At 53.0% G+C, this 11,849-nt stretch overlaps 1 protein-coding gene across 2 annotated transcripts in view; it reads right to left on the bottom strand.

Moving 5' to 3' along the window:
* Positions 1–232: 232 nt before the first annotated feature.
* The window catches only part of SIN3A (SIN3 transcription regulator family member A), a 62,109-nt gene continuing 50,492 nt past the window's right edge, over positions 233–11,849 (bottom strand). Inside the window, exons 16-21 of one of the 2 annotated variants that reach the window (XM_038767066.1) lie at positions 10,080–10,249; positions 5,663–5,836; positions 5,023–5,115; positions 4,015–4,109; positions 3,108–3,315; positions 233–662 (exon numbers count right to left, since the gene is read on the bottom strand). In XM_038767066.1, coding sequence (XP_038622994.1) covers positions 432–662; positions 3,108–3,315; positions 4,015–4,109; positions 5,023–5,115; positions 5,663–5,836; positions 10,080–10,249 — 971 coding nt within the window. In that variant the 3' untranslated portion in view covers positions 233–431. Of the gene's footprint in view, positions 663–3,107; positions 3,316–4,014; positions 4,110–5,022; positions 5,116–5,662; positions 5,837–9,903; positions 10,250–11,849 lie in introns of those variants that run through there. The other variant, XM_038767064.1, reaches the window with a different exon arrangement.

Raw genomic sequence — 11,849 nt, 5'->3', positions numbered from 1 at the left:
GAAGCCTGGAGACCCTGCCCGGTCCCCTGGTTAGATGCCCAGGCCATGTGGTCTCAGCACCGAGGGGGTGGCGGGCCGGAGATATGTTTCCCTAGGCTGGCTGGGTGCCAAAAAGGGAGAGCCTCCCCCCCCCGGGGGGGGGGGGGGGCAGGGGGGTGGGGAGGGGCTCGCTGGAGTTCGAGACCCCCTTGGCAAAAGTCTCCAGCTATTTTTTTTCTTTTTCGTTTTTTTTTTTTCCTTAAGAGATCCATATTCCTAAACGGCAGCCCGCTGGTGACAGGTTGGCCCGGCCGCACGCCAGTCCGGGGGCCGCGTGACGGAGCCACACGGTGAAGGAGGGCAGGGAGGCGTGTCTTCCTCGCTTCCCGGCGGTGGCGGCGGCGGCGCGTGCGCGCTCACACCCCACACGGCTCTTCCCTCAGCCGGGGGCGTTACGGCGTCTTGAATATCGTGCCGTATTTCACGCGGTACTTGTGAATGCTCACAAAGTGCAGGGTCTCTGAGGCGCAGGTGGTGGTGCAGGGCACCAAGCCCTCCAGCCCTTCTCCCATGAGCCACTTGCTGGTCTCGGCGGCCATCTCCCGGGTCACGTGCTCCTTGGTCCATTTGTCCACCCAGGCCTGGAACCTCTGGTGCAGCCGCTTGCTCACTCGTTCGTGAGACTGCAGAAACGGAAGGAGACGAGCTTAGCGGGTTCAGGACGGAGCTCGGGAGCAGGGGGCTCGGCCCGCTCCCCACCCACCCACCCACCAGCCCCCAAGCCATTACAGAATGACCAGAAACGGCCCAAGCCCCCGGACCCCGCGAGACGATTCTGGCCGGGGGCGGACCACCGCACGGAAGAGCAGAAACCACGGCCTCGGGGAAGTCCTCGGGAAATGAGGGCCAAGGCGCCGCAGGCCGAGCGACCCGTCCACCCGGGAACAGCAGAAAAAGAAATGTCAGGGTGGTGGGAAGCCAGATCCTTCCCATACCCCTCACTTTTCCAGTGGCTGGGTTCCCAACTCCTCCAGCACAATTCCCGCAAAAGGGGGCAAGGATGGGCTCTCTAGCACAGGAAAGGAGAGCCGTTCTCTCCCATCGCCCCGTTTTCTCACCGTTCTACGGGCCGGGGAGGGTGGGGGGGATGTTTTTTTCCAGGCAACCCGCATGCCAGTCCCCCATGCCCCTCCTCCGAGCCCACACGGCTCTTCCCTCAGCCGGGGAGTTACGGCGTCTTGAATATCGTGCCATGTTTAACACAGTATTTGTGAATGCTCACAAAATGCAGGGTCTCACATCGCCATGGCGGATGCCGTCTCCCGGCGCGGCCCCTGTGGCCCCAGGGGCCCCTGGCTAGCTCCCCCCAACCTTTTCAGGCTGGCTCATTTGCAGAGGCATTTTGGACACCCCCTTTCACACCATCTTCAACTGTGGCAGCAGGAGGGGAAAGTCCCCCAGCCACAGGTCACCTGGGACGAATAGGACCTGGTTTGATTTTGGGATCCGAGAGCGCCAATGGACTCTGTAACCGGGGGTTCCTTTAGGGCTGTGACCCCCCTACCCAGAGGGGCCCCACCAGCCACCGAGGGTAACTCGTGAGGCGACGCACTCCTCGGCCATGGGGGCCTGGCCGAGAACCCCGCTCACCACGGTGGCAAAACGGGCCAGGCTGGTAGCTGTTGCCCAAAGGCCGCCAGCTCCCGCTTCTCCTCTGGGACGGGGCAGGAGTGGCCACCTACCCTCGGGGGCTGGACTTTATTCTTCGGGAAGATAAGCACAATGCTCCCTTACTCCTCATCTGCACGGACCCTCAGAGCCCCAACTGCCCCTGCCCCCTAGAACTCACCACTGGCCATCTCCAGAACAGCGGGCCTCGGGGAGTGATCGCCAAAACACGCCTAGATTGGGGGTTGCCCAACATTGGCCTGAGGAACCCTAAATCCCCTTCTTTATGTTTTCAAAACACCCTTCGTCCTGCACTAATAATAATAATGATGGCATTTATTAAGCGCTTACTATGTGCAAAGCACTGTTCTGAGCACTGGGGAGGTTACAATGTGATCAGGTTGCCCCACGGGGGGCTCACAGTCTTAATCCCCATTTTACAGATGAGGTAACTGAGGCACAGAGAAGTTAAGTGACCTGCCCAAAGTCACAAAGCTGACAATTGGCGGAGCTGGGATCTGAACCCCTGACCTCTGACTCCAAAGCCTGTGCTCTTTCCACTGAGCCACGTTGCTTCCGAATTAAGCCGCTCCGTCAGGTCCAATTTTCTCCAAGTTATAGATTTCAACGTTTGAATGTCGCATTATTTCAGTCAGTTGCAGAAACGCACAGGGCCCGTTTCGGACGGGTGCCCCCAATTTCTTTACATTTAAAAGTGTATCAAAAACAAATGTGTTCAAAATCACCCATCAGACAAAGCCAATTAATGAAATCTCTCTAGAGATGCATAAGTGCTTTTTAAGCCAGAGGATCTCTCCTTTCTTCTTCAATCACCCACAGAGTGCCCTGGCTCTTACATGGGGGGGGCATTTCCTTAGGTTATCAGCTTCAAAGGAGTTAGGGAAAAGGAGAGAGGCAGCTCCCAGCAGAAGGGAATTCTTCCATGGGCTGACTCTGCAGGAAGTCACACTTAAAAACTTCCCAAAAACCTGACCCTTTGTTTGAAGGGACAAAAAAAGTCCCCAAAGAGAGGAAGTCCCTTCCTTTATCCTCTCTCATTTCCACGGTTGAGTGTTTGCCAGGCTACACAGCCCCACAGGAGCCTTCCGGCACCTCAGACGGGGGCCCTCCAGCTGAAAGCCGAGCGAAGACGTTTACCCCCAATCAATGGTATTTACTGTGCTTACGTGTGCAGGGCACTGTACTGAGTGCTCATTCCGATGCACCCATGAAAGAACCGCTTTCTGGACTGAGTGCTCATTCGGATGCACCCATTAAAGAACCGCTTTCTGGAGGAGGAGGGTTGGACCACTTTTCGGTCCCCCAGCCTAAAACGCCGCAGGACAGGTGGGTAACCCCAGCCGGGCAGGGCTTAGTGGACCGCCCCCACTCCCTTGAGCAGCATCCCTCTGCCCCAAACCCGGCCCAAGAATGGGGCGGGAACTCGCTCCTCCTCCTACCTGCTGAGCGCGGAGCAGAGCGGTCCTCCTGTACATGTAATCCTCCGATTTGATCACGTACACCATCTTATAGGAGTTTAGCTTGAATTTACATTCCAGCTTGTCCAAGCTCTCCACGTTCTCCAAGGACTTCTTACTGTTCCCCTCCTTCCCTTCCTTCTCCTGCTGCTCCCGACCACGCTGACACTTACGGATCCGCCTCAGATTCCTGTAAACCCGAGAGCCCCGGATGCAATTAGTGCCCGCCCCTGCTTCCCGCTGCCCTCCTGCCCCAGCACCTGCTCCTGGCTCCACGCCGACTGTGGGCCGACAGGATGGGGTGGCGGCTAACCCCGTGGGCCAAAACGACACCGTTCTCCCTGCCAAGAACCACTGTTGCTCGTGCTAGGACCCTCTCGCTGCGAGGAGAGCCCAAATGCCCGTCTGTTCCTGGGCACCTTGCAGCGGCGGCACTGCCCCCACCCCCGTTATTAGAGGGGAAGCGCTGATGACGACTCAGATCTTGCCCCTCTCCTCTGCCTTGTCAGGACCAGGAATGACGGGCAACGAGCAGCAGAATGACCTGGATTCTAATCCTGGCTCCGCCAGGTCACTTTTTTGCACCTCGGAAGACTGTGGATCCCAAGTGGGACATGGACTGTGTCCAACCTCATGAGCTTGTATCCGCCCCAGCACTTACTACAGTGCCTGGAACATAGCTTACATGACGAAATAAATAAAAACCAAAAATCCGGACACGGTGTGAACAGTAAACTCACCAAGCGAGACTCCAGGCTTTCTGGAATCCAGGCTGGCTATCGGCCGCTAGCCTGTCCTAGCAATCCTGCTGCGGGATGGAGCCCCGTGGCCGTGACTCGCCCGGCTCCCTGCCCCAGGCCACTCCACAGATGGAGCTGGGGACACTCACCTCGGCAGGAACACCGGCTTCTGGGCCAGATGCTCCCGAAGCTCGGGGGAAGTGGTATCCTGGTTGACGTAGCGCTCCACGTAGTCTGACCACCGCTGAGAGGGAAACACAAGTCAGTGGTCAGCACCAGTCAGACTCGCTGACTCTGATCGGGCACAAAGATCTCATCGGGCTGCCGGAAGTGACAAAACCAGAAGGAAGAAAGGACTCAAGCGTCTCCTACTTCCGATTCCTGACTGAGCCACTTCCAGTGATAAAGGGACGATCACTGGTGGCTTGGCTCTGGATGGGAGCAGCAGCAGAGATCAAGGCTCCCCTGGTATTATGCAGAAGATATGATATGTCTTAAATTGGTAGATTTAAGACTTAAATTAAAAGGTATCTTCGCCTCAGGTCCTCTCTTTAGCACTGTCATCTGCCCCTGGCTGAGAAGCACGCTCCAGCAACTGAAACATGAGTCCATTAGTTTTGCTTCCAGGACATCTCCACGAAGAGGGCCTGTCAGCATCCCACCTTCAAGTCCAAAACCAAACTTTTGTTCTTCCCTCTTAGATCCTCCCAGCCTCCCCCTCTCCATTGACCCCACCACCACGCTCCTCATGACTCCAGTGACCAGAAGGGATATTTTCCTCTGCATCCTTCCAACCAGAACCCTGAATTCCTGGGCCTCAGACAAGGAGTCTTATAGAACAGAGCAATGTGAAGACAAGGAGGGATGAGTGCTAGCTCACTGTCAGCTCTCCGCCTGCAGTCACCATAAGCCCTTAAGGCCCCCTCCCTTGCCTGTCCATATTAACCCAAGGGCTGCAGCACTAATTGTCCTCCCACCAGCTGCTGGCCTGCAGGCCCGTTTCAACCCTGTCGTGGCTACCCTTACCCTGACACCTGGCAGCGTGGTTAATCCTAAACCCGAGAACAATTTTGTGGCCATGGGCCGTTTTTTTTTTTTTTTTTTTTAAACGAATGGCCTTGTGTAAGGTCGCCATCCCCGAGTCCACCTGCCCTTACCTCTGCTTCCACGGGGTCATCCGAGTTCTCCTCCTCCGTGTCCAGGAGCTCGATGGTCAGCTGGACCTGGCCTCGGCTCTGAATGAACACCAGCTGGAAGAAGGTGGAGGGATGGGTTACAGACAGTTTCAACGGTGACCTCCTACCCTCTAGCAGAGGACGCCCCTTCCCCCACAAAACCGTCCCAAAAGACGAGAGTCCGAGGGCTTATTTTGTCCGAGGTGGCCCCACAGGACGGGGCCTCAGGAGGGAGGCACTTTCCAAAAGCTTTAGAGACCAAGTGCCAGGGATGCCAAGGGTGACTGGCAGGATGGATTACCAATCAACTCGCCGGGGCTCCAAACTTAAGAAGACCTCTGGGACCGAGCCTCGACTCTCCGTCGGAACATCTTGGGCTCAATGGCTTCCCCTACCTCAAATTCATTTTAATGTCGGTCTCCCCACCATCGCCGGAAGCTTTCCAAGGGCAGGGATCTTGTCTGCTAACTCTGTCGACCTCCCCGAATGCTTAATACAGTGCCCTGCACACTACAAGCACTGCAAAAATGCCACCGATCAAATGACAAACTGTCATCCCACCAGACTCCCTAAACCGCAGTGGGGTGGGAGCGGGGTGGGGTGTCCGGGCCCCGGCTCGAACCTTAAAGCAGTTCTCATCGGACATGAGCTGCTCCGCTTTGCGTTGATACGTGGACTCCAGGAGGGCCCGCGCCGGCTGAGTGTTGAGCGGGCCGCCCGTGGCCCCATTGCCATTCTCCGCCAAGTAGAGGTCAGTCACCTGCACGCAGATCTCATCGCTGACGATGTGCTGGAGCTGGAAAGCGGCACAGAGGAAGACAGTCAGCTGTGCGGCAGGGTCCGGGGAGGGGGGATGTTTAAAAGCCAAGTGGGCCCGAACAAACAGCATTTTCTCTTTTTGGTTTGCCCAAACCAGTCAAGAAATCCAGGTCTGCCTCCAGGCAACTGATTAAACATGACTTCCCACCTGACTACCAGCACAGTCCTATCTTATAGGAGAAAACTAAGCTAGACTGAGCCCAGGGCTCTCTTCTTCAGTGGTTGTCAGCAAGCCTTTTTTCCAGCAGACCTAAAAGCCCAATTCCAGTCACTGCCAACCCAACACCTTAAAGAGTTGTTAGAAGGCTTAACTTGAAGGTACGTTTTGGAAGAAAGGAACCGTGTTTTATGATTCTTTCCAGCATGTCCGTAAGTTAAAAGGAACTCACTCACTGGTCCATTACGGTAAAGGCTCATATTGCGGGGGGGGGGAGCGGGGGTGGGTGGGGTGTGTATACTTTTAATAGTGTTTAATATGAATTAATCCTACACTCATCTGAGATCAACCGCACCTGACACTCTGAAATAATAATAATAATAATGGCATTTATTAAGCGCTTACTATGTGCAAAGCACTGTTCTATGCACTGGGGAGGTTACAAGATGATCAGTTTGTCCCATGGGGGGTTCACAGTCTTATTCCCCATTTTACAGATGAGGTAACTGAGGCCCAGAGTAGTGAAGTGACTTGCTCCAAGTCACACAGCTGACAATTGGCGGAGCCGGGATTTGAACCCATGACCTCTGACTCCAAAGCCCAGGCTCTTCCCACTGAACCACGCTGCTTCTCTAATAAATTGCAAGGCTGAACATATTGTGTTTTACTGTATCTCTACACTAAATGGATCACCTTTATCAAATCTAGCAGTTTCCAACTCTCTTGGCACATTAATTTTGGAATTAATGGCCTATGAGTCCTGTCACATGGAGAGGGAGGGATACATTAAAATGGGTGGGGGAGAGAGGGAGAGAGAGAAAGAAAGGGGGTGTGGGGTGGAAGGGAAATACCCCAGTTGCAAGTAATAACAGAGACACTCCTGGTAATGCTCAATTTCCCTATTTAAAGACTTAATGAGAGGCCAGTTACCTGGGCATGGTGACCAGATTTGGCCAAGTGCTAAAGCTTGGTAACTATGGCTACTTCTCTCGGGTATTTAAAATAAATAGGCGACCTTGACAAAGAAGTAAAAAACGTAACGGAATACTTTTTAAGTACTTCAATAAAGATACCAAAGCCTGGATTCCGGGAGCCACTCCCATCCTGATGTTTTTGAGCGAACAAATGGGAATTCACCTAAATGTCCACCTACGTCTGATATCCGTGGCATAAGATTGTTGCCACCACTTGGTCTGTTAGAATTTACAAAAAGCCCAAAGTTAATCTTGTGCTGACAGCATGAATTTGGGGGTGTTGATAAAAAAAAAAAACTATGACAGAGAACATGCCCCAAACTAACACGGGCATGCACATTGCTGTTACTCCTGTCACGTCCTGGCTAGCCTGCCAAACGGAGGCCTGGCCCTCGGGCAGCCCTCTTGCAAACTTCTTGCCAAGAGGCAGCTCCCTGTCTAAGACACATTCATTCATTCAATCATATTTATTGAGTGCTAACTGTGTGCACAGCACTGGACTAAGCGCTTGGACAGTACAAATCTGCAACATATAGAGACGGTCCCTACCCAACTATGGGCTCCCACAAATGTCACAGACCAGAGTGCTCACATTCTGGTCTCAAAGCCAGTTGGCTTCTACTTCAGGAGGAGGAAAATCCACATTAAAAGAAAAAAACAAAATGAAAAAAGAAGCAGGTTTCCCCAAGTGACAGCCTACCTTTACTACCATCAGCTTGTATCTTTAGGTAACTGGAAAAACACGAATGAGTGTACATCTCCCCGGGGCCTTTTCCCTGAGGAGAGACCCTCCCCTACACATTAAGGAGTAGCGATGCCTGGATGTTGGAAGGTGCCATGGGACAGGAATGGAGATTGACAGCATGGGTGGAGACGATTATAAGTAAACCCCTTCTCTCCAATGCCATTACATCACCACCGAGAGAGGAAGTGCAGCAGAGATTGTTTCCCTGTCTTCTGAATGTTAAAGTCACCGGCTTTAGTCACGTTTTCCAAAAACAGAATGCAACTTGAGCCACGAGGTTCTGATGACGTGACAGGAGTCACAGAGCTCAGACTGCTGGAAATGAGTCTCTCAGCCTGTTTTCACGCCGCCGTTACCAGGGGTGGGGCAACAGGGTTAGGTTGGTTAAACTGTAATCAGGGTGTATTTATTTTACTTGTACATATTTACTATTCTATGTATTTTGTTAATGATGTGCATACAGCTTTAATTCTATTTGTTCTGACGGTTTTGACAGCTGTCTACATGTTTTGTTTTGTTGTCCGTCTCCCCCTTCTACACTGTGAGCCTGTTGTTGGGTAGGGACCGTCTCTATATGTTGCCGACTTGCACTTCCCAAGCGCTTATACAGTGTTCTGCACACAGTAAGCACTTAATAAGCACAAGTGAATGAATGAATGGAAAACCTAATGTGTGTCAGAGGTTTTTTTCAGCCTAATTAAATGGGATCAGGATGGCCACAAAGTTGAGTGCGACTTGCCAGTTCCCCACCGCCCCGCCCCCCCCGATATCCGCTTCCCAACTAGCCGCTAGTTTACCCTTTTAAAAAATTCCCTTGACAATCTTGTCTCTCTAAAATTTACCAGTAGCCAGAGACATGGTTGGCAATGGTGAACTAGGTTCCTGAAACACTTGAGAATCTGGACCAACGTTTTCATGAAAGCATTAATGGAGCACCTTGGGACTTGCTCTTTATTTTTGCACCTCCACATTCCTCACATAGGCAACAGAGAACGGTCCTTTCTCTAGTTACAGAACTGGACTTAAAGAATATGGGGGTATTTTTGAGGGATGCCTAAACCTCCTCAGACCATCCAATTTTTTTTTTGTTGTTGGGTTTTTTTAAACTTCAGAGCAACTGTTGGTGTCCACCAAAGGAATGTTTTGTTAGGCACTTAGAGAAAATTGCCTTGGCTGCCAACTAAATAAAGCAATTACCTAAGGTTAGATCTCCTTGGACATACATATGTCTGGGTGAGAGAAAGAGAAAAAGACAGAGAGAGGGTGTGCGTGTGTGGGGGGTTGTTGTTTGTGGGCTCTTCTTCCTCCACAGTGTTCCTTTGGCATGTTGGAAAGGATACAACTTGGCTAGGGAAAATACTGAATGTGAGTTGTGGGACTGCAGTCCTGACTGTCTCACTGCCAGTAGCAAATATGGTAACTGTGCACTTATCTTTGGGGTTTTTTTTCTTCCCTAAATTCTGTGCTTGGAAAAACATGCTTTACTCAATAAAAAATAAGAGCCATTCAAGCAGAGCTGTCACATGGGATCCCGCCCAGGAACCCGCTGCTGTCCCTACTAGTGGATGGGACTACCTTTGATTTTTAGGACCCTCCTGGCCTAAACTTGGAGGAGGGGTGGGGGAATGGAGCATAAATTAATGGAAGCCTCCCATGACAACAGATCAATCCCATGTGAGATAACCAAAGGGAAAAGCCTGGGGCATCACAAGCTAACCCCACAAAACAACTCTGCTAAAATCTGTTTAGCTCAGGGAGGAGGGAACTGGGATGCCCCTGAGGCCAGGGGCGCGGGTGGAGAGAGGGAGGGAGGGAGTCTTCTAGACTGTGAGTCCGTTGTTGGGTAGGGACCGTCTCTGTATGTTGACCATTTGTACTTCCCAAGCGCTCAGTACAGTGCTCGGCACACAGTAAGCGCTCAATAAATACGATTGAACAGATGAATGAAAGAATGAATGAATGAGGGCAGGCTAGAGCTATGGAAACTGGAGAGGGGGGAAAAAAAAAAAAAGGAAAACAGACCACCTAAGAACTCAGTGGCCCGAGGGGATAGAAGAGGGACTCGGTAACTGCTGAGATCAGCACCACGTTAGGAATGTCAGAATGATTGAGCCCGCCACTGTCTCCCTCCATGTGGGCCGCGTGCATCGAAGCGGCCCTCCCAGACAAGAAATCACTAAGCCCTGGTGTGTGGCCAGGGGCTACTCCGGAGCAGAGGCCAAATCGAGCGGCTGACAGCCTTCGTCTCCTGCTGGGTTTAAAGCTCGATCCCCATCACCCACGCTGCTTTCTGATTCTCCTCTCTCCCTTGGTCCCCCCACCCCGGTTGCCTGTCGCCGGTCACCTGTCGGACGATACTCTGGATCAGTTTGTCCATGGTGAAGGCGATGTAGGCGTGAATGGTGAACATTTCCCGCAGCGAGTCCTCGTACTGCGACGAGTCCATGTTGCCGTCCAGCAGGTTCCGGACCATCTCCAGGAAGGCTGGGTAATAGTCTTCTACGTCCATGTCCACTGAGGGGCCGGGAAGAGAGACAATGAGGTAAGGTGAGGCCTGGCCAGTGCCAAGGGCACTGTCATAGGGGAAAGCCGCCTGCCCACCCACCAGCCCGCCCCAGGGTAGAACCCTCAGCCAGCAACATATCAGGGGTCAACTGATCTAGCTAGAGAGGTGCATTAAAAACAAAAACAAAAAAACACTCCACGGTCTCGCTCCGGGGAGCACGGCAGTTCTGCCGCTTCATTCGAAGCTCTCCAGACGGACCACCCTGGAAAATCCAGCTATTTTCAGGACCGCTCAACCCTCCCTGACTTGAGAACCCCAAAATACCTTAGCACCGAGAGCGCCTTCCTAGACCGGCTCCTTCGGCGAGGGCAGGGGGGCGGGGGACACCCCGTTTTCCTGCACTGCAGTGTTTTTCACAAGGGCCATTTGATCCCCGCGTTATTGTCGAACAGAGCAAAGTGGCAGACTGTCTCTCTCTCTTAGGGGTGGTGATGACGATGGCATTTGTTAGGCGCTTACTATGTGCAAAGCACTGTTCTAAGCGCTGGGGAGGTTACAAGGTGATCAGGTTGTCCCACGAGGGGCTCACAGTCTTCACCCCTATTTTACAGCTGGAGGCGATAAAGCGGTGCCACCGCCGGGCTCTGCTGTCTGTCTCGTGCCTTTCTGTTCCCGCGCCAAATTCAATTTTCTAAAATAATGATGCCATTTGCACTTCGGGCTAATCTTCCCACGCGTCAGGGCCCTCTGGTTCCAAAGGGATCCCCAACTGCTCTACAAATTGCACGAACTCATCTAAGCAAACTCTACATCGCTCTCCCCACCCTCGGGCTGGGGTGGAGCCCCTCTCCTCCCCCAGACACCTGGCAGCTGTGCAGAGGAAGAAGAGAGGTGACGTACTAAGCAGCCAAGATGCCATTTCCCAGATGGGAAATGAGGTCAGGAGGTCAGAGTTCAGCCCCACTGCCACTCCCTCTTCCCCCTGCTGCCCGGCAGAAGCAGGAAACTGAGGCTGGGGAGATTGGTTGATCCCTGTAGTTTCACAATCATTGAAGTATTTGTGCCAAGCGCTGTTCTAAGCACTGGGGTCCTTCCGAGGTCAGGTCGGACGCGGTCCCTGTCCTACGAGGTGCTCGCAGACTGAGAAGGGGAGAATGAGTACTGCATCCCCGTTGAACGGATGAGGAAACTGAGGGCCAGAGACATTAAGGATCGGTCCGGGCATCCGAGGCCACACAACTGGAAAGTGGCAGAGCTGGGCTTAGAAGCCAGGTCCTCTGGCTCCCAGGCTGGGGATCTTACGACTAGACCACACTGCTTCTTCACCTGCATGAAGTCATCTTGCTCCATTAGTCACTAAGCACCAGAATGGCCTCCTCAATCAGCGAAAGACAATGTCTAAAACAATGTTCAGGGACAGCCTACCTCGGCTTGGGTCTCATGCGTTTCAAAGCATCTCATCAACCAAGTCTGTTCAGCTCCAATCACCATCTCAACTGGAGCTCGAACACTGGTGATGGACGGATGGAGCCAAACAGGTCAGAAATCATTCCGGTTAGCACGGTGGCACCTCTGACAGCCCTCGGGCCGGGCACCCTACAGCAGCTT

This window comes from Tachyglossus aculeatus, chromosome 26 (assembly GCF_015852505.1).
Source record: "Tachyglossus aculeatus isolate mTacAcu1 chromosome 26, mTacAcu1.pri, whole genome shotgun sequence".
NCBI lineage: Eukaryota > Metazoa > Chordata > Mammalia > Monotremata > Tachyglossidae > Tachyglossus > Tachyglossus aculeatus.
This window is presented reverse-complemented; position numbering and strand designations above follow the sequence as displayed.